This window comes from Triturus cristatus, chromosome 1_2 (assembly GCF_964204655.1).
Source record: "Triturus cristatus chromosome 1_2, aTriCri1.1, whole genome shotgun sequence".
Taxonomy (NCBI): Eukaryota; Metazoa; Chordata; class Amphibia; order Caudata; family Salamandridae; genus Triturus; species Triturus cristatus.
This window is the reverse complement of record NC_140580.1, coordinates 984,725,879-984,748,418: the sequence shown is the minus strand read 5'-3', so window position 1 is coordinate 984,748,418 and position 22,540 is coordinate 984,725,879. Positions and strand designations below refer to the sequence as shown.

At 50.1% G+C, this 22,540-nt stretch overlaps 1 protein-coding gene across 1 annotated transcript in view; it reads left to right on the top strand.

Annotated features, from left to right (window-relative positions):
- LOC146868525 (lipocalin-like) overlaps nt 1-22,540 on the top strand; it is a 66,428-nt gene that overhangs the window by 23,941 nt on the left and 19,947 nt on the right. The window contains exon 3 of the mRNA XM_085610870.1: nt 14,472-14,548. Within this exon, the coding sequence (XP_085466996.1) occupies nt 14,472-14,548 (77 nt within the window). The remainder of the gene's footprint in view (nt 1-14,471; nt 14,549-22,540) is intronic.

Below are 22,540 nucleotides of genomic sequence, written 5' to 3'. Positions count from 1 at the left end.
CCAATCTCCAACATGCTGTGGCACGTGTCACACTTTAAAATGGGCTCCTACCCCATCTCTACTGTATAAATGCCAATACATGCATAAAATGTTCATGAATGGACCACAGATGAATAAATACAAAATTAATATCACCGGCAAAGCTCTCAGTTTTCATAGGTGAGTAACACACCCAGTACAGATTTTTGTTTTGCATTCTGTGACTTGCAGTCTTGTTTTGAAGGAGCATTTTAATGTTTGCATATTCCAGTTCCAGTAGGAGACAAAAAGTAGATACTAAAAATAGGGCTACATTTTTTCTCATATAGCATAATATTGAGTGAACAAAATTGTTTAACAATGCACAAAGGGTACCCACCACACATTAAAATGTGTAGCACACGATTCCGTTTGAAAATGGTATCAACCTGGAATTAATGACAGCGCGGGTTAATGATTTTAACATATTTCATGCCGTGATTTGCGTCCATTTTATCTTCAATAGCTCGCAGCTGAGTCTAATTGGACAAGATTTACTTCAGAGGTGCTCTTGCACAAAAGCCTGAAAGGGGGAGGGGCGAGGTTTACACACCTCCGTGCAAAGAGTCTCGGACAGCTCCAGACATATAGGAGTCATGGACTCAGGACTAGATGTGCGCTGAGACTGAGCAAGTGTTGAATAGAGTGGGGTGCAGTGTACCTCGGGTACTATCTGCTAAGAGGTGAAGAAGGCAGGACGAAAGGAAGGGGCTGGACATACTGGGGAAACAGGAGCATAGCTGTAAGTACTGCAGCAGGTGCACTGGTCTTAGGGGCCCGGAATTCAATTTTTAGATGTATTTTACTATCCACCCGGCAAACAGGGGAACATCTTCCACTCTCGTACCAGGGCCCCAAGGCACCCCTGCTACGCCACTGGACGGGGGACTGGTGGAAATAAGTAATGGGGCATGAAAAGGGGACAATTTCCATATCGCTAAGAGACAGTGCCAATACGCAGGGCCGTAAGGTAACTGCAGCAGTTGTCAGGGTTATTGGTGAGAACATAAGTCTGACTATTTTATGCCACCTCTTGCACCTTCCAGCACAATATGCCACTGACACAGTACTGGGGCACCCACACCTCTTCCAAGGGCAGAGAGCGGCCACTCACCTGCACCTACTCTGACGCTCACGGAGGCCGAGGCTCCGTAGCACAGCCGCCTGCGCCATGATTATTTGCAGCGCGTCTCCGCAGCACTGCCTCAATCTAGCCAGCCGCCCTAAGGCTCGCAAAACAAACTCCCCGCGCGGGCCGTGCTCCAACAGCAGGATATGACGTCCCCAGCAATGTCGTCAGGCTGATAGTCAGAGGCTGCGCCGGGGGGATTGAAAAGCGCAATAATGATACATTGTAGCAAGCAGTTGGGTGAGGCTTCCAGCAGACTGCTGCAAGCCCCAAGCTTGCTGGAGCAGAACAGCATGCTCAAGCCATGTGCGCCCGTACACTGGTCCAAACTTTCATAGCGCCCCATGTGAAATAGTTTCATTGAGCCGCTCCAAAATGAAAAAACAGATGTGCTCGCATATATTACATAAAATGTTAAACACTGTCAGCAATCTGAAGAAATGCCCTGGGCTTAAGGGAACTCCCTGTAACAAACATAGATACAACTAAACTGGTTTGTAGTGGTGCTTTTTAGTTTACCACAGTAAATATATGCTCTGAAAAACAAAGCGAGCAAGCCAAGCATTTAATGTTTAATCTTGGGTGACGGGGGGCATTTTAAAAATAGTCCAAAAGCATTGTTGTTACTTTTTCTTGCAAGAACCCCCAGATATCAAATTAACAGGCATTTGCAATGCAATAGATCTCACATTTATGCAAGTTTAACCCCTTGTGTGCCCCGCCCTTTCCACGGCCTGTGCCGGGCGTTTCATTAGCGGGCGGGGCTCATGACGAGATAGTCTCGTCATGGGCACTCAAGGGGTTAAGCCATTGGCATTGTAAATGACACTCCCTTTTATTTATGTTTTAAAAACGAAAACAAAAATAAAAGGCATTGTTATTTGCAATGTCAATAGCTCAAACTCGCATAAAGGCGAGACCTATTGAATTGCAAATGCTTGTTTATCTTTGGTTCTGTGTAACTCTCATTTCTCTCTATAGTTTACTTACTTCCCTACTTCACTTGTATGTCAAGATTATTTCTATCTCAACGCCCTTACTCCTCTTACTTCTCATCTCTCTCTGTACTGCTCGGTTTCTCTTACTCGGGGCTACAGTTACAGTCTAGCTTGAGAAGTGCAAATGTATAAAGAGGAAAAGAGGGACAAAGCAGGGGACAAGATTTTGACAAACAGAATGGTGAAAATCCTTAAAGCTGCGCTTTGATTTTCACTGATGCAGCAAAAACACCAGTATTAAAGGTTTATATAATTTTGATTACAAATAAGCAGCAACTAAAGGTACAATTTGAAGCACCACATGCATATGATGTTTTTATTATTATGCATTAGTCCAGTAAATATCTATGGTATGGGTTTTTTTTTTTGCAATGGGAGCAACAAACTGGTTAGACACTTAGTTCCGCATAAAATGTTGTGGTTGCAAGTGAAATAAATCCAGCTCCAAGCGCCAAAGGAAATGGCTTTATCAATGCTTGTTCAGTCTTTCTTCTGGTACTATGTGGCTGGGGACCCCAGGCAGCTTGAGCCTTTGGCTGCTTTTGTATGCTCCGAATCGATTTCTGAAGGTTTAACATATAATTTAATATTATTTGGCATTGTGGCGGCTAGAATGGGCGGCAAAAAGGTAATTAATGCAAAGTTGTGCCAAACATTGGGCCCCAAAATTTGGCCCCAAAATATATCTTACACACAGGCACGCACTCTCACACATCTCGGTAGCTGTTAGACCTGGCACCTTGGCGTGAGTTTCCCTTCCACTTTTTGATGGTGTGCCTCGATTGTTTTGCTGGTGTTGTCCGCTCAGGGCACTGCGCCACGGCTAATCCGTGCCGCAGTGCAAGTGCTCCCGAGGTAAAATGTACCTGTAATTGATGTCCATGATTGGTTTATTGGATTCACTGTCAGTCCCCAGTAAAGTGCACCAGGGGTGCCAGGGCTTGTGAATGCCAATGCTGCTGGTGGGCTTGCAGCGCTGGTTGCGCCACCCACGGAAGCGGCCTTGTAAAATGTGTCTAGGGTCTGCCACCGCAGACCCTGTGCGCGGTCCGGGACCGTCGCGCTGACTGCGCAAGTGCCCCCACCTGCCAGTCCCTAAACCTCCCTTACCTACATATTAGCCACCCCTCTGGTAGGCCCAAGGGCAGGGTGCATTGTAGGCATAAGGTAGGACATGCCCTGATGTGTGTGGCATGTCTTAGTAGTGAATTACAGCCATTTTCGTTCTTCACTATTGAAGGCTACCTGCTCTCCATAGGCCAGAATGGGCTGCCGGGATCACGCCGACGCTGTGACCCCAGTGGACTCAGAGAGCATGGTAGAAGTGTCAAGTTTAGTATGCCTGAACTCAGGATGATAAAATACTTCTTGTAGTCAAGTCTATTTTAATATCCTGGGTTTGTAAATACTACTTTTAGAAAGTTAGTATTTACTGACCTGACCATCTCAGTCCGCCTCTGCTGTGTGTATGTGTTCTGCCTGGCAACAGTAAGGAGCAGGGTTGGGGAATCCCCAGAGACAGGTTGGCTGCCAGGTGGTGGGTAGAGAGATTACACCTGGATGGGTGGGAGGAGTACACCTTGACTCTTGAATAGACCTGTGCTCTGCCACCACAAAGCCGGCGCCACCCCCTGTGGGGCGGCTGATGTCTCTGCCCTGCTGCTGAAAGGAAAGAGCAGAGTCACCATAACCAAGTGCTCCAGAACTGGACTGAGCCAGGCCTAGGCCCCCTGGCGCTAAAGAACAAAAGAATCATGGTATAAAAGTAGGAGCCTGGCTCCTAAGAAATCAGAATCCTGTTTACCACAAAGGACCTCTGCCCGACTAGAAGGAGAAGAAGACGCCGGAGGAGCTGGCCTGCTGCTTGCCTTGCTGAGAGAGGAGAGGAAGAGACTTGCTGAAAAGACTTTGCTACTTTGTGCTTGAACATTCTCCAAGGGCTTGATCTGAGCTTGCCCCCTGAACTGAACCCCAGGAACAGTGGGTTCTCTGTGCTTCTTGCTCGTCCTCCAATTCGAGCCGTGTGTGCATCCCGCTGGAAAAGAGACTGCGCCCCTCATCGCCCCTCCTAGGGCCGTGACACCCAGAAGCTCGCCTGCCTCAAACCCGTGAGAGCCCCGCTCCGTCCCGAGCCGCTCTCTGTCCCCGGGCCAGGCCGCCTGCATCCCTGTCACCGCCTGCTACTGGAGCGCGCTGACCGCGCTATCACCCCTCCTGCCGGAAGCCGTCCGACGACTGTGATCTACGCCGGGTCATCCAGCTGCACTGACCGTGCCCTGCGACCCCGCTTCGCTATCCCCGGACATCTCAGGCCGCGCCGCCCCCGCTGTGGAGACCCTCCTGCACCGCCGTGCTAAAGGGTCGCGGGCCGCGCCTGCCTACTTGCCCACACCTGCTGATTGAGGACCCAAGAACACTTTCCAAGCTGAGAGTCGCACCGACCTGTGCCGACTCTCCCCATCACGAAAGAAGTTCCAGTATCGGGCTCGGGGCCCGCAACGCCTTATTTCCCCGTTCGCAGGAACCGATCTCTGTGAGTACTGGAACTACAAGTAACATTTGCGAGAGACTACAAAGTATCCATTCGAAACTACGAACCAAGAACATTTGCCTGCTGTATAACCTGGTGGCCTAGCGAAAACGTTATTGGTCTTGTGATAAGTCTGCTGAGATATATATACCTATTTTTACATAAAGAAGCGTATTTTTATATATATCCAAGTCTGGTGTCCGTTTCTGGGGGGATTGATGTATTTACTGTGTGTGCGATTGTAAGTGCTTAACCAACAACGCCTGAGGAATCGCCTTGGCTGCTCACGCCACGCACCTAGAGGGTGAGCAAGGGTCATTCGCGAGGGGTTATCCTGCGCCCTGACGTGGAGGAGAGGGTTCCTGCTTGACACAAGGGCAACCTTGCGCCAACCAGAGATCCCCGACTCTAACATTGTTGGCAGCGGTTGGGATTTCGGATTTGCACTTGTAATTTGCATACAGTGAATTATTGATCACCAGATAGTGAGAGCAGACCAAATAACGCAGCCACAGGTTTTTAATTGTTGAGACATCTGCCATTACTGCAACCATGCCTGGCTCACACTCCGCTGGGAGAGCACTCTCTGTGATTTCTGGAATCGATGAGGTGGATTGGGAGAGACTGGAAGGTTACACAACGGAGCAATTGAAAGGCTACAGTGTAAAATTCAGAGTTCCCCATGCTGGATTCAGGAAGAAGAACCAGTACCTCAAGGCGCTGAGAGCCTGGAAGGAGTCACGAGACCCACGGAATGCGGGGGACATCGTTCCACCCGACAATCTTGAGGAGCCCAGCAGAGTCCGGTCGCCAGAGGAGCTGGCAGACAGGGCAGCCGACAGGGCGCATGCAATGGAGATGGCAAAGTTGGCAGGACAAATGGAAATGGAAAAGCAGAAGTTGGCCCTGGAGGCACAACAACGCCAAATGGATCATGATATCAGATTGAAGGAGTTGGAGCTGAAGGCGAAAAGTTTGGACACCACTCCTTCTGGTGGCAGCACTCCACCAGCGCAGGTAGAGTCCAAGGTGTACATCCCCAAAGATGTAGTAAAGGAGTATTTCAGAAAGGATGACATAGGGCAGTGGTTTAGGGCCTACGAGGTGGCCATGTCCTCACACCGGGTCCCTGAGAAAGACTGGGGAGCGGGGTTGTGGGGAAGGTTCCTTGCTGAAGGGCGTGACACACTGTTAGATTTACCCTTAGATCTCCAAACCTCATACCCCCATATGAAGGAAGCTTTAATGACCAGGTATGGGTTAACTCCGGAGCTATATCGACAGAGGTTCAGGGAGACCAAGAAGATCCCTGAGAGTACGTATGTGGAATATGTGACCTTTTTCTGCAGAGCGCTGGATGGTTGGGTGAAGGGTAGCAAAGTGAATGATTATCAAGGGCTGCTTGATTTAATTGCATGGGAGCACTTGTCCAGTCAATGTTTTCCTGAGCTACGCCAGCACCTGATTGATAGCAAGCTGTCCAACCCGAGGAAGCTTGCTGAGGAGGCGGACCGCTGGCTCAGCACCAGGGTCCACAAGGGTCAAGTGGGAGACTCCGCCAAAGGTGGGCAGGGTCCCCAGCAGAAGAGTGGGGGGGACAAGGGTAAACAGAAGGGGTTCCAAAAAGGCCCCCAAAGTAATTCCCAAGGGAACCAGCAGAAGGGTTCTCAGCCTCCCCCAACCCCGCAGCAGAACGGGGCCCCGACAGGTAGACCTGTTCCAAAGGGGCCCTTCAATTGTTATAGGTGTGGTGACCCGGGTCACATTGCCTCTGATCCTAAGTGTCGCCTGTTTGGTAAGACCGCACCCACTGGTGCTCCCCCCCGGCAAGTAGCTAGTGTTAACTTTGGGGAGGAAGTAGCAGTCCAGGAGGGTGGGGGTCCCGGGCAGATGACCCTAGTCTCGCTAGGAGACAGTGAGATGGTCCCTGTAACCTACCTACCCTCTAACACTAAGAAATATGGGCAGGTGGTGACCATCAATGGAAAGAAGGTTGAGGCTCTTAGAGATACAGGAGCCAGCGTGACCTCGGTGAGGCAACACCTGGTGTCTCAAGAGCAGATTGTACCCAATGCCTACTGTAGGGTTGTCAATGCTGACAACGTAGAGAGTCGTTGTCCAATGGCTCAAGTTCCCTTTGAGTGGGGGGAGGTCTCTGGTACTCTACAAGTCGCTGTGAGAACTGACATGCCTGTAGACTGTCTGCTAGGGAACGACCTGGAGAGTTCCCCTTGGGAAAAGGTGGAGAAGACCACGCATCTGAGGATGGTGGGTCTACCCGACTGGGCGTGCGTGACCACCCGGTCCATGGCAGCCAGTAGGGGTGTTGAGAGGGTCCTGGAGCCTGAGGGAGAGGTCCAGGAACCGGCCTTAGGGAGAAGGCGCAGGAGGCGCGGGAAACCGGCCCCCGAAGTTCTCACGGCCCAGGAGGAAGTAGACCCTGAGGGGGATACTCTGGAGCCTACCGGGGAACAGATTGCCGAACTGGGAGATCTGCCTGAGCTGACCCACTGGCAGCAAGAAGGAGGTCCCTCCAGGGAGGAATTCTGCAGGGAGCAGAAAGAATGCCCTTCTCTCGTAGGTATGCGGCAACAGGCTGCAGACCAGGCCAATGGTGTTCAGGCCAAAACACACTACGTGTACTGGGAGAGTGACCTCCTGTATTCCGAGCCTAAGGCTGCTGAACCTGGGTCAGCCCGTGTGCTGGTGGTACCCCAGAAGTTCAGAACCTTCCTACTGGGGCTGGCTCATGATGTGCCGTTAGCAGGACATTTGGGGATGGACAAGACCTATGACAGGCTTGTCACCCACTTTTACTGGCCCCAAATGCATAAGAATTCCGATTCCTACTGCAGAACCTGTCAGACTTGCCAGGCAAGTGGTAAGAGCGGAGGGAAGCACAAGGCTCCTCTGCAACCTTTCCCTGTGGTCGGTACGCCATTCCAACGAGTGGGTATTGATATTGTGGGGCCTCTGGATCCCAAGACAGCCCTGGGCAACAGGTTCATCCTGGTCTTGGTGGACCATGCCACCCGGTACCCTGAAGCCATCCCTCTGAGGACAGTGACGGCCCCCGTGGTGGGACGGGCACTGATGGGAATTTTCTCCCGAGTGGGATTCCCTCTAGAGGTGGTGAGCGACAGGGGGACCAATTTCATATCCACATATATGAAATCCCTGTGGAAGGAGTGTGGGGTAACGTACAAGTTCACCACTCCTTACCATCCCCAAGGAAATGGGTTGGTTGAGAGATTCAACCGAACCCTCAAAGGCATGATCATGGGCCTGGACGGTCCAATGAGGCGTAAGTGGGACGTCCTCTTGCCATGCCTGCTCTTCGCTTACCGAGAGGTGCCACAGAAGTCTCTAGGATTCAGCCCCTTTGAGCTTCTGTATGGTCACCCGGTAAGAGGACCTCTGAGTTTGGTAAAGGAAGGCTGGGAGCAATCTCCCAGGAAACCTCCCCAGAATGTATATAGTTACATGCTGGCCTTCCGGAACCAGACTCGGCGTTTCAGGCAACTTGCTGAGGCAAATCTGGAAGCCAGCCAGGAGGAGATGAAGCGGTGGTACGACCGGAATGCCACTCTGGTAGAGCTTCAACCTGGACAAAAGGTGTGGGTCTTGGCCCCAGTGGAGCCTTGTGCACTTCAGGATAAGTGGACAGGTCCATTTGAGGTTGTGGAGCGCAAAAGTCCTATCACCTACTTGGTGGACATGCAGACTCCCAGGAACCCTTTGAGGGTCCTACATGTTAACCGCCTTAAGCCCCACTTAGAGAGGACCGAAGTGGGCATGCTGCTGGCCACTGATGATGGAATGGAAGAGGAGACCGAGCCTCTTCCTGACCTCTTGGTGGCCTCTGAGAAAGATGGGTCAGTGGATGGAGTTAACCTCTCACCCACCCTGACGCCCGAACAACAGGAAGATTGCCGCCACTTGCTGGGACAATTTTCCGACCGATTCTCCCTGGTTCCTGGTGTCACAGATTGGTGCGTCCATGATGTGGACACCGGAGACAGCTTACCTGTGAAGCACAAGGCTTACAGGGTAACTGACAGGGTCAGAGCTTGCATTAAGGAGGAGGTCTCCAAAATGCTTGCGCTAGGGGTGGTTGAGTCCTCCAGCAGTCCTTGGTCCAGCCCCGTGGTCTTGGTCCCAAAGGCTGCTGCGCCGGGAGCCACACCTGAACTCCGGTTCTGTGTGGACTACAGAGGACTCAATTCAGTCACGAAGACTGACGCGCACCCCATCCCCAGAGCTGATGAGCTCATTGATCGGCTGGGGGCTGCCCGGTTCCTCAGTACGTTTGATTTAACGTCTGGGTACTGGCAGATCGCCTTGACCGATGGGGCCAAAGAGAGGTCCGCATTCTCTACACCAGATGGGCACTTCCAGTTCCGAGTCATGCCATTTGGGATGAAGAATGCCCCTGCCACCTTTCAGAGGTTGGTCAACCAGGTACTGGTTGGGCTGGATGCGTTCAGTGCCGCCTACCTGGATGACATCGCAGTGTTCAGTGCCACCTGGCCTGAACACCTGCGCCACCTCTGGGAAGTGTTGATGGCGCTGCGCCGAGCAGGCCTCACGATCAAGGCAAGCAAGTGCCAGATCGGGCAGGGTTCCGTGGTGTACTTGGGACACCAAGTGGGGAGTGGCAAGGTGGCACCCTTGCAACCCAAAATTGAAACCATCCTGGCTTGGGAACCCCCCAAGACGCAGACCGCAGTGAGGGCCTTCCTGGGGCTCACTGGGTACTACAGGAGGTTTGTCAAGGGTTATGGAACGATCGTTGCCCCCTTGACAGAGCTGACTTCGAAGAAGCAGCCCAGGAACGTGATTTGGACTGACACCTGTCAGAAAGCTTTCGACACCCTGAAGACTGCCATGTGCACGGCGCCCGTGCTCTTGGCCCCTGACTTCTCCAAGGAATTCCTAGTGCAGACAGACGCTTCAGAGCATGGTGTAGGGGCTGTTCTTTCACAGATGACTGAGGAGGGCTGGGACCAACCCGTAGCCTTCATCAGTAGGAGGTTACTTCCACGGGAAAGTAGGTGGAGTGCAATTGAGCGAGAAGCATTTGCTGTGGTCTGGGCGCTGAAGAAGCTAAGACCCTACTTGTTTGGGTCTCACTTCCGGGTTCAGACGGACCACAGGCCCCTCAGATGGTTGATGCAAATGAGGGGTGAAAACCCGAAGCTGTTGAGGTGGTCCATCTCCCTACAGGGTATGGACTTTACGGTGGAACACCGTCCTGGTACAGATCACGCCAACGCTGACGGTCTGTCCAGGTATTTCCGCCTTAGTGACGAGGAACCCCCTGGGCAAGGGTAGTTCTCCCCACATTTCAGCTGGAGGGGACACGTGTTAGACCTGGCACCTTGGCGTGAGTTTCCCTTCCACTTTTTGATGGTGTGCCTCGATTGTTTTGCTGGTGTTGTCCGCTCAGGGCACTGCGCCACGGCTAATCCGTGCCGCAGTGCAAGTGCTCCCGAGGTAAAATGTACCTGTAATTGATGTCCATGATTGGTTTATTGGATTCACTGTCAGTCCCCAGTAAAGTGCACCAGGGGTGCCAGGGCTTGTGAATGCCAATGCTGCTGGTGGGCTTGCAGCGCTGGTTGCGCCACCCACGGAAGCGGCCTTGTAAAATGTGTCTAGGGTCTGCCACCGCAGACCCTGTGCGCGGTCCGGGACCGTCGCGCTGACTGCGCAAGTGCCCCCACCTGCCAGTCCCTAAACCTTCCCTTACCTACATATTAGCCACCCCTCTGGTAGGCCCAAGGGCAGGGTGCATTGTAGGCATAAGGTAGGACATGCCCTGATGTGTGTGGCATGTCTTAGTAGTGAATTACAGCCATTTTCGTTCTTCACTATTGAAGGCTACCTGCTCTCCATAGGCCAGAATGGGCTGCCGGGATCACGCCGACGCTGTGACCCCAGTGGACTCAGAGAGCATGGTAGAAGTGTCAAGTTTAGTATGCCTGAACTCAGGATGATAAAATACTTCTTGTAGTCAAGTCTATTTTAATATCCTGGGTTTGTAAATACTACTTTTAGAAAGTTAGTATTTACTGACCTGACCATCTCAGTCCGCCTCTGCTGTGTGTATGTGTTCTGCCTGGCAACAGTAAGGAGCAGGGTTGGGGAATCCCCAGAGACAGGTTGGCTGCCAGGTGGTGGGTAGAGAGATTACACCTGGATGGGTGGGAGGAGTACACCTTGACTCTTGAATAGACCTGTGCTCTGCCACCACAAAGCCGGCGCCACCCCCTGTGGGGCGGCTGATGTCTCTGCCCTGCTGCTGAAAGGAAAGAGCAGAGTCACCATAACCAAGTGCTCCAGAACTGGACTGAGCCAGGCCTAGGCCCCCTGGCGCTAAAGAACAAAAGAATCATGGTATAAAAGTAGGAGCCTGGCTCCTAAGAAATCAGAATCCTGTTTACCACAAAGGACCTCTGCCCGACTAGAAGGAGAAGAAGACGCCGGAGGAGCTGGCCTGCTGCTTGCCTTGCTGAGAGAGGAGAGGAAGAGACTTACTGAAAAGACTTTGCTACTTTGTGCTTGAACATTCTCCAAGGGCTTGATCTGAGCTTGCCCCCTGAACTGAACCCCAGGAACAGTGGGTTCTCTGTGCTTCTTGCTCGTCCTCCAATTCGAGCCGTGTGTGCATCCCGCTGGAAAAGAGACTGCGCCCCTCATCGCCCCTCCTAGGGCCGTGACACCCAGAAGCTCGCCTGCCTCAAACCCGTGAGAGCCCCGCTCCGTCCCGAGCCGCTCTCTGTCCCCGGGCCAGGCCGCCTGCATCCCTGTCACCGCCTGCTACTGGAGCGCGCTGACCGCGCTATCACCCCTCCTGCCGGAAGCCGTCCGACGACTGTGATCTACGCCGGGTCATCCAGCTGCACTGACCGTGCCCTGCGACCCCGCTTCGCTATCCCCGGACATCTCAGGCCGCGCCGCCCCCGCTGTGGAGACCCTCCTGCACCGCCGTGCTAAAGGGTCGCGGGCCGCGCCTGCCTACTTGCCCACACCTGCTGATTGAGGACCCAAGAACACTTTCCAAGCTGAGAGTCGCACCGACCTGTGCCGACTCTCCCCATCACGAAAGAAGTTCCAGTATCGGGCTTGGGGCCCGCAACGCCTTATTTCCCCGTTCGCAGGAACCGATCTCTGTGAGTACTGGAACTACAAGTAACATTTGCGAGAGACTACAAAGTATCCATTCGAAACTACGAACCAAGAACATTTGCCTGCTGTATAACCTGGTGGCCTAGCGAAAACGTTATTGGTCTTGTGATAAGTCTGCTGAGATATATATACCTATTTTTACATAAAGAAGCGTATTTTTATATATATCCAAGTCTGGTGTCCGTTTCTGGGGGGATTGATGTATTTACTGTGTGTGCGATTGTAAGTGCTTAACCAACAACGCCTGAGGAATCGCCTTGGCTGCTCACGCCACGCACCTAGAGGGTGAGCAAGGGTCATTCGCGAGGGGTTATCCTGCGCCCTGACGTGGAGGAGAGGGTTCCTGCTTGACACAAGGGCAACCTTGCGCCAACCAGAGATCCCCGACTCTAACAGTAGCACCAACAGCTCACACATCTACATGTAATTACACGCTTGCGCGCACACACATACCCACCTGCGGGTCCCTACTCGCAGACACACACACCTCCAGGTCCCTACTCACATACACACACACACACACACACACACACACACCTCCTGGTCCCTACTTGCAGACACACAAACCTCCTGGTCCCTACTCGCAGACATATACACCTCCTGGTCCCTACTCGCAGACACACACACCTCCTGGTCCCTACTGACAGACACACACACCTCCTGGTCGCTTCTTCCAGACACACACGTACAGACATATATACAGGGCCTTATCCCTTCTCGCAGATACACACACCTCCTTGTCCCTACTCGCAGACACACAAACCTCCTGGTCCCTACTCGCAGACATACACACCTCCTGGTCCCTACTCGCAGACACACACACCTCCTGGTCCCTACTGACAGACACACACACCTCCTGGTCGCTTCTTCCAGACACACATGCACACACATATATACAGGGCCTTATCCCTTCTCGCAGATACACACACCTCCTTGTCCCTACTGGCAGACGCACAAGCACACACACATACACACCTCCTGGTCCCTACTCACAGACACACACACCTTTGTGTCCCTACTCGCAGACACATATGCACACACACATAAAGATGTCCTGGTCCCTACTCGCACACACCTCTTGGTACCTAGTCACAGACTCACACACCTCCTGGTCCCTACTCGCAGACACTCACACCTCCTGGTCCCTACTCGCAGACACTCACACCTCCTTGTCCCTACTCACAGACACACACACCACCTTGTCCCTACTCACAGACACACACACCACCTTCTCCCTACTCACAGACACACACACTTCCTGGTCCCTACTCGCAGACACACACCTCCTGGTCCCTACTCAGAGACACACACACCTCCTTTTCCCTACTCACAGACACACACACCACCTTGTCCCTACTCACAGACACACACACTTCCTGGTCCCTACTCACAGACACACACCTCCTTGTCCCTACTCACAGACACACACACCTCTTGGTCCCTACTCACAGACACACACTCGCGTTGGCTTCTCCCTGCGAACACAGTCAGGTGTACAATTTACTCCCCATGGTCATGACATTTGCACCTCCCTGGGAGCCAGACTGGGGTAACTGGACCCCTCTTCTGCCCATGAGCAGTGTCTCCCTGGCCTGAACGTCCAGTTGAAATAGGACAGAGACATTAAAACTCCTGTCTCACGTCCAAACATTGGCCCTGGCTGGTCCGGCCTGGAAGCGAGCCGCAGTGCAGCCGCCATTTAAAGATACAGGCCTGCCCTGCTGTCAGGTGTGGCTCAGCGAGCTGGAAAGTAAAGCGATGAAGGCTGCCAGTGTCAGGAGGTGGCAAAGTGTGGCACAGGGCCGCCTCTCGAAGCCGAGGGGAGACTTTAGGAAATTGTATCTAATTCGTCGCAGCGCTGATCAGCCTGTTTCTAAGCGCTTTCGACTGTCGCAGAGAATGGAAGTGCCGAGATTACCATATTAAATGCCTTTTTTATTTAAAAAAAAATCAGCACGCTTGCTAAATCTATAAATTAATGTGTTAGGTGGAGCGTTTAGCATTGAAGTGGCGTGAGAGGAGTGGCTGGGGAATAATGACATCTCCCCCTCCCCCTTCAGACGGCCCTGCCCACCCGGATCATATTTACATTTTCGAGGTCCTGTCAGGACTTTATTTAAAATATTCACACACAGACGTTTCTAAGATAAACTATGCATAGTAATGAGTGTGAGTGTACAGTGCGCTGAGGGGGCTCCTGTAGCTCGACCCCGCCCCCCCCCCCGTACCGCGGGGGCTGCTAGGGCCTTTGTTACGCCCCAAAGAGAAGCAAGGCGGAGTGGTCGCAGCGTAGTTAATAATGCAAATCTGGTGGCTTTGTTTTGGCTCCAAACAAGGACGACAATGGATTAACACAACAATTGAAGTGTAATTATGATAAATGAAGGTAGAGTACCTCTCTCGGTTTGCGAATTTCATTGGTTGAAAGCAAATGGTAAACAAAAACAATTATTTTGATTTGTTACTCGACTGTAAGAATTTTATTGTTATTGCAGCCGTGTTGTTCGTGAGATTGTCTTATCCAGATGGGGCAGGAAAGTTTTGTTTCAAGAGGTAAATATAGTGCATTGATCTTTTCTTTCTTGAACTTGCTCATACATTTTAGGGCTGACCGGTGTGAGGCCAGAAGCATGACATTCATCAAGACGGAGCAGCCTGGCCGTTTCCGCGCCACCAGCCCACGTAAGTGTCCGCGTGAGAATGGACAGTGTGACCCACGCCCAATAGAATTCGGTTCCTGGTGCACCTGCAGGGTCCACTGGGCTCTGACTGGAATGAGATACCAACAGTATGGTATGGTATCTCAAGGTGAAGTTCATGAATAAGGCACTCGGGGGCATATGTACAAGCCCCTACCGCCACCACAACATCACTATTACCGACGTTGTGGTGGTGATAGTGGCTGTGCCTCATTTACAAGGCAGCGTTAAGCCACTTATCGTGGCTTAACATTGCCTTGTAAATAAGGCTCCCTTTCACACTATCTTAACGTGACAGGGGTGGGCAGTGGGTGTTGCGGTGGGCGTTCCACCGCAACACCCATTCATTTTGACGCTGATGTACAAGGTTGGTGTACATAGGAGGCAGCGCAAAAACTAAGACTAGGTAAATCTTGGTCTTAAGTTGGCGAAACGAGGAGCATTATTTCTTCTCGTTTTTGCTTTTTCCATGTGTGCTGCCTTGTGCAGCACACATGGAAAAAGCTAATTGCCATGGGTTGTTTATATACAGAAAGGTATCCCTTCCTGTACATAAACAATCTTTAAAGAAAAATGCAATTTTGTCACTTTTATGTGTGCTGCTTAAGCAGCACACATGAAAGTGACAGAATGGCATTTTAGGATTGTTTATGTGCAGCAAGGGGCACCTTCCTACACATAAACAATCCTCCCCTGCCTGCAGACACCCTTGCACTTTGGTGCAAGGGTGCCTGCGTTGGCGCTAAGTTGCTAAACTTAGCGCAGTCGCAGGGGGATTCGCAAGGTTGCACCACATTCTTGTAAATATGGTGCAGCCTTGCGTTTCAGAAGTGGCGAAGAGAGGCGTTAAGCCAGGAAGGCTAACACCTTTCACTGCCACTTCATTGTACATATGGCCCTTAGTCTTACATTCATTGTATTTCCACACAAGTGATTGGACTGTGTTTATTGTGATTCTAACTAAGGAACTATGGTTTTCACTTGTTCAGTTTTCACCGACTTAGACACAGTCTCACATCTAAAGTCACGTTTTTTATGTGTTCTGAAGTACTGGGTATTTTAGACCCAGCGGTGCAGGGGCACACACCCTATGACTTCTGGGTTCACCCTGTTCCAGACCTACAGAAACACAGAGTCTTCTGGGTGAAGTCAAAGATCGTTTATTGGCTGCATACCAATTACAGGTATCCTAGAAGTACAACAGCGTGTATGTTCTCAGGAGACTGCTGAAAATCATAGAAACGGACTTCATCTTAAATACACTTTTCCCTGCCTCAAGCATACATTCCTAGGTTTTATGATACGGCAATATACAAGTGTACATTACAAAGAAAAGGCAGAGTCATGATGACTATCCCACATTCCAGTTCGGCCAGCCCACAATGATTTACACAGTAAGGTTCAGATCCCACATCGGATATCAATAGACCCCCCAATAAACATGAGCATCTCCTGTTTTGGGAAACAAGTCATAAAGCAGGAACAGTCAGGTGTGAAAGAGATTAGCCGGAGGCTCGTGTAGAATGAAAGGGTTTTATGATGGGTCAAACCCTGATGCTAATCACAGGTGGACGGAGGAAGGGGAGCTCGTGAGACCAGTTTGACCTGGGGCAGCAGAGCCAGCTGCCCAGGTCACAGAGAAGTCACGGGAAAGCACATGTACTGTAAGGCCCGTATCTGCTCCATTATAGCCTATGTGAGGGCAATGACAAGATGGCCACCGCTCTCAAAATGGAACCCGCGTAGTGAAGCAGAATAACGTGTACACAGTGCATTCATAGCTAGAACGATATATAAAGCACTCGTACATACCGCATTAATCATTTGCGGTTCGCCAATACCAGGATAGATAGGGGTAGGGCCCTGTCCCCTACGCGGTCAAAGAGATTAAAGTACGACAGACCCTCCTTTTGCCCTTACATAGGCAATCACTATACTCATCTTAATCCGAGTCTAGGTCAATGTTCACAAAGTCATGGAGATGTTGCTGTAGCATCATCCTATTACTTAGTTCATCCCTCGATACAGGTTTCCTTACACATAAGGTAGCACAGAGGCCACATATCGCAGGAGCACACTGTATGCACAGACAGAACAGGAAAAGAATGGCTAAGATCATTCCAATGACCATCAGAACTTTCCAACCCCAGGCAGATATCAATTCCCAGAACCACCCCACCAGTGACCAGTCTCCCTTATCCACGTGTATGGATTCAGATATTTTATGGAGTTTGGAGATGGCTTGATAGACTGTTGGAGCGTTATCTGGTATGAAAATGCAGCAACTAGATTGGATAACCTTACATACCCCACCGCGGTCTGCAAGAATAACGTCTAGAACCATGCGGTTCTGCAAAGTCATAAGGCGATCCGCTTGGAGCTCAGCGGTCAGATTACCAAGGGCACCAGCCGTTACATTTACAGTGGATTCAACCACACGTGTCAGTTGTCTCAGGTTCCTACTATTCACCATAGGTCCCCAAAACGGCAGGAAACCCAAAAAGAAGTCTCCTGCTTCTTGACCGGCAGTATCCTCCTTACTAATCACACCTCTCACAACTCTGGTCTTGTGATAATCAGAGGCAGCAGTAAATGTAGGCGGTAGCAAGTTCGCAATATAACATGTGCCCGAGAAATCAGGGGGCAACCATGTATATGCTCGGTCATTGCAGATGAAATATGTGCCCTTGGCAGCCAAAAATGCAGGGGAAAACTGTGACGGGAAGGTGTACGTTTCAGTACAGTCACTTCTTCCCAGTTGAGCTCTAGGATTCTGACCATTACCCTGTAAGCAGAACCGACCTATGTGGGGTACGACCCAGATTGGAGATGAGATTTTTCGCTGTCTTTCACCCAGACTAATACTATACCCCGTCGCGTTCCATCCTACATAAGGTCTCAATTCTTCTTTGGGAATGGATGAGTATGCATCAATATCCCTACTCATATCGGCAATTCCTCTCACTAAGGCTTTATTATTGGTGATAGGTCTGATGGAACGCGGTTGGCGAGGGGAGTACGTATCTAGGGCATAGAGAAACATGGTCTGGAATGCCCATGACGATCCATTGTAACTAAAGGGCAGCACCAAATAGGGAATACCCTTGTTAATGGTATGTGGCATTAACCCACACACCCAGCAATTGGTTGTGTTCATTACTAGTTGGTGCTGGTGCAAGAGCTGAATAAACGAGTTATTTACAAATTCTGATCGTCTGGTTTGTTCGTGTTCAGGCAGAGGGTGAAAGGAGTGTGAGGAGGCAGTAGAAAGTGGCATAGGCTGTACAGTGGGCGCAATGGTCTTTTTGAGAAGAGAAAAACACAAACCCTACGATGAACATTATCATACTACACAGCGTAAATAGGCACAGAAATACAAAACATTTACTTTTTACAATTCTACATATCCTTGATTTAGAGTCTATGTCTTCAACGGGTCTCTCCATCTTAAAAAACTCCATCCTCTAAACGGGCCGCTCGCGGCGGATGAGTTTCTTCTGCTAAGGAGTACGCCTGTCAGTCCAGGGAAACGCCCTAGACCAACCAGAACCGTTGACCTAACGTCTTCGGCCTGTACCCCAAAGTCTTAACACCGCGACCCTGCGGCTGAACCCGGATGGTGGTTCGAAAAACAAAAATCAAGAAAGTCCTTCAGATGGGAGAGCCAAAAATGTCAAAAAGGGAATAGTAAAGAAATCTTTATTTGTCCATGGGCCTTGGTCTCAAATTATAGCGGAGACGGCCAGGTGCTGTTTGGTCTTGGAACAAAAGTTCAGGCTCAGTGGTGTCCAGTCGATTTGATGGTGGCACAGCTTCTTGCAGAATATTGTCACTCTCTTGGTCTGAAACTGTGTCTCTTATGCGTGCGTTACTGAATGGTACAAAATGAGGTACAATGTCTGCCTCAGAGTCGGCGATACCCTCCTGGACCCACCGGTCATATGGCAAAGGCAAGGGGACTACTTTGCAGTGCGTGCCATGGATCCAGTGCTTCTTCCCTTTTACTCGCACCGCTGATCTCGTTGATAAAAGCACAAGGTGAGGGCCGATCCAGCGAGGCTCGTCGTTGCTCTTGCGCTGGAAGTTTCGGACCAGGACCCACGAGCCAGGGTTGATAGGGTGTCCAGGAGGTTCAGAAGCTTGGGGAAGAGTATCATGTACCTGTTGGTGCAAAACACGCAGTTTAACAGTCAAATCATACAGGTAATCGAGTAGTACTGGATGCTCAATCTCACTAAATTTCGTAGGCCTCGGTACACCCCATACGTTGGCCGGGCGGCCAAAAACCACTTCGTAAGGACTAAGTCCCACTCGTGAGTGTATGGTCATTCTGGTGGACAGGAGTGCTAAAGGCAGAGCATCAGGCCATTTAAGACCGGTGCTCGCCTGAATTTTGGCCAGCTTGAGCTTTAAGGCTCCATTGTAGCGCTCTACTAGTCCAGCTGATTGGGGGTGATTCGCAGCGTGGAACTTTTGCTTTATGCCTAAACCTTCACATACATTCTTCATCACTTTACCCACGAACTCACTTCCATTATCACACCACACCATTCTTGGCATTCCAAACCTGGGGAAAAATTCTTTCACAAGGGCTTTGGCTGTGGATAGGGCGGTGTTATCTTTCAGAGGATAAGCCTCTATCCATTTTGAGAAAGCACAAACAACCACCAGTACATATTTCAGGTTGTTGCATCTTTCCATGTGAATAAAGTCCAGCTGCAAAACTTCGAATGGGCATGATGGGGGTGCAAAGTGACCAGCTGGAGTTGGGGTTCCCCTACCAGGGTTGTATTTCAAGCATACCATGCAATTCTTGACCACATTCTCTGCACACTTGGGAATTCCAGCATTCTGCCATACTGGGGCCAACAACTTACAAATTCCTTTCGTACTGATATGTGCCATTCCATGTGCCATAGTAACCACTGGGAGCACATATGCGTCAGGTAGCAACCATCGCCTGTGTTCTGTCAGATCAATCCAACAACCATTCTCATCCAACTTACCCATACTTTCTCTCCACTTGCTTAGCTCTTTCTCTGTGGCCTCAGCTTGAAGCGACTTCACACTGTCTATTGTGTTCTCACACATTCCAACATCATCAACCCATCTTGCGGGGCCCGCAACATACATTCTAGTCTTCACGTTCTGTGCTGTTTCTTTCGCGGTCTCATCAGCAAACGCATTCCCACGTCCAACATCATCTGTGATTTTCCTGTGCGCACTGCATTTCATGATCGCAACTCGCAACGGTAGGGTCAGTGACTCAAGGAGATCATTCACCAACTTGCCATTCTGAATTTTAGCTCCATGCGACGTCAGAAACCCACGCTCTTTCCACAGTCGCCCAAAATTATGAGCCACGCCAAAGGCGTACTGGCTATCTGTGTAAATATTCACTCTCATTCCTTCAGACAATACGCATGCTCTTGTGAGGGCGATTAATTCTGCTGCTTGGGCCGAATTATGTGGCACTCGTGCAGTTTCCACGACCGTGTGTAAAGTCGTGATAGCATATGCAGCAGTCGTATCACCATTAGGGAGCTTGAAACACGAACCATCCACCCATAAAGTGCCATCACACTCAGTCAGGGGAGTATCTTTTAGATCTACTCTCCCTTTCGTCTCTTCCTCTGTTCTGAACAGACAGTCATGTTGCTCAATCTCATCTGAGTCTGCTGGAATTGGCAATAACGTAGCTGGATTCAGCGTACTGCATCTCTTTATGTGTATGTGATTTGCTAACAGTGTAAGCTCATAGCCTGATAATCGCGCACTAGTCAAGTGTTGTGTCTTGGTCCTATTTAATAATGTGTCTACAGCATGTGGAACCATAACAATCAATGTGTTGTCCATTACCAAACCAGCAGATTGTCGGATAGACATCGCTGCAGCAGCTGTCGCTCTCAGACAGCTTGGCAATGCCCTCGCTACAGGGTCCAAGGTGGATGAAAAATATGCGCATGGGCGCGGTCTGTCGCCAAAGGGCTGTGTTAACACTGACAACGCACATCCATCTTTCTCGTGAACATACAACGTAAAAGGTTTGCTGTAGTCAGGAGTACCCAACACAGGAGCTGAGCACAATGCATTGCGCAATTCCACAAAACTTTTCTGGCACTCTTCAGACCATGGGATAGGATCCGGTGTGTTTTTGCATGTTAAGGCTAACAAAGGTTTTGCCAACAAGGAAAAATTAGGAATCCAACGCCTACAGTATGAGGTAATGCCCAAGAAAGCACGTACTTCTCTCTGTGTTCTTGGCACACTCAACTGTGCAATGGCTTGAATTCTTTCTGGGGTCAGTTTCCTTCCCTCCTTCGACAAGAGATGACCTAAGTAGCTCACTTCTTGTCGACAATATTGCAGCTTAGAGAGAGAAACTTTATGATGGAAAGCAGATAAATGACGTAACAATGACAATGTGGCTTCTTTACAGATGTTTTCAGTATCCGCGGCGATTAGTAAATCGTCCACGTATTGAATCAGAATAGCGCCACTAGGTAAAACAAGTGCATCAAGCTGCGCTTTCAAAGCCTGACTGTATATGGATGGACTCTCACAGTAGCCCTGGGGAGCGCATTTGAAGCGGAAGCTTCGGCCTCCCAGACTAAAACCAAAAATATCTCTGCTCTCCTTTGCAATTGGGATGCTAAAGAAAGCATTCTTTAAATCGATCACTGAGAACCATGCAGCAGAGGCTGGAATCATCGTTAACAAGGCAGTTATATCGGGGACAACCGGAAACTGTGGCACAACAATCTTACTAACCTCTCTAAGATCAATCACAAATCTGTAAACAGGTGGCTGTGAAGGGTCCGTTCGTTTTAAGACAGGTAAAATCGGACTATTGCAAACGTTGCCTCTTGTTTCTTCAATTACACCCTTATTAATCAAGTCGCTGACAATGTCTAAAAATGCTTTCTGGCCTTCATTAGAAATCTTGTACTGTGGAATACGTGGCAGTCTGACATTAGCCTTTAAAGTCACCACGTATGGCGGTATCTCCAAGAGGCCCACATCATTGGGACCAGTAGCCCAAAGGGCATCCGGAAGGGATGACAATTCAGGTGGCATTGCATTTTTAGACAAGTACATTGGGGAAATCACTTTCTTGCCTAATGTAAGTTGTACTCCTGAGGGAGAACAATACAGTGTAGCGAGCAATCTCTTCAACAAATCTAATCCTAGCAAATTCTCACCACAACCTGTCGTCAGAATCAGGGGTGCTTTCAGCTCGCAAGGCCCAATAGAAAGTGACATGGGACTAGAAATCGGGTTCCTAACCGGGGCGCCAGAAAAACCTACTGAAACATTTATATCGCCAGACAAAGGTGCGCCAGGGAGTTTTGAATGCATGATTGAACTCTTTGCAGCACCAGTGTCTAGCAGAAAGGGCTCCGTTACATTTGCTGTAGTTACCTTAACATACGGTCCACTCTGATCCACTGGCACTGAAACAACTCCCTCTCTCTGTCTACGACTATCCTAGTAGTCATTACTTTCTGCATCACCGTCCTCTGCATAATAATCATTATTATAATACTGAGCCGTATTACTAGTCGCGTTAGCTTGCTGGTCAAAACTATTGATGGTATTTTGAGGCGGCAGAGGACGCGCGTTCTGGGGAGCATTTCCACGCCCTCTGCCTCTAGGAGCTTGCTGACCACCCCTACCTCTTGCGCCATACGCATTACCGTTCCGCTGCATTAATTTAGGGCAACTATATTTAAAATGACCTTCCTCTTTACAGTATGAACATTGGTTGGGACCTACAGGGACACGTGGTTGATAATACCCATTCATTTGCTGACTGTTCTGAAATTGTTGGGGTTGGTGATAGACACCTTGGGGTTGCCTATAATTATTCTGACCTCCACGTGGCGGATAGGCCTGCTGCAAAAGGACCTTCGTCTTTAGTTCCTTCGTTTTCTTTTCTGTTCTATCCTTTTCATCTTTATCTCTGTTCTCATAA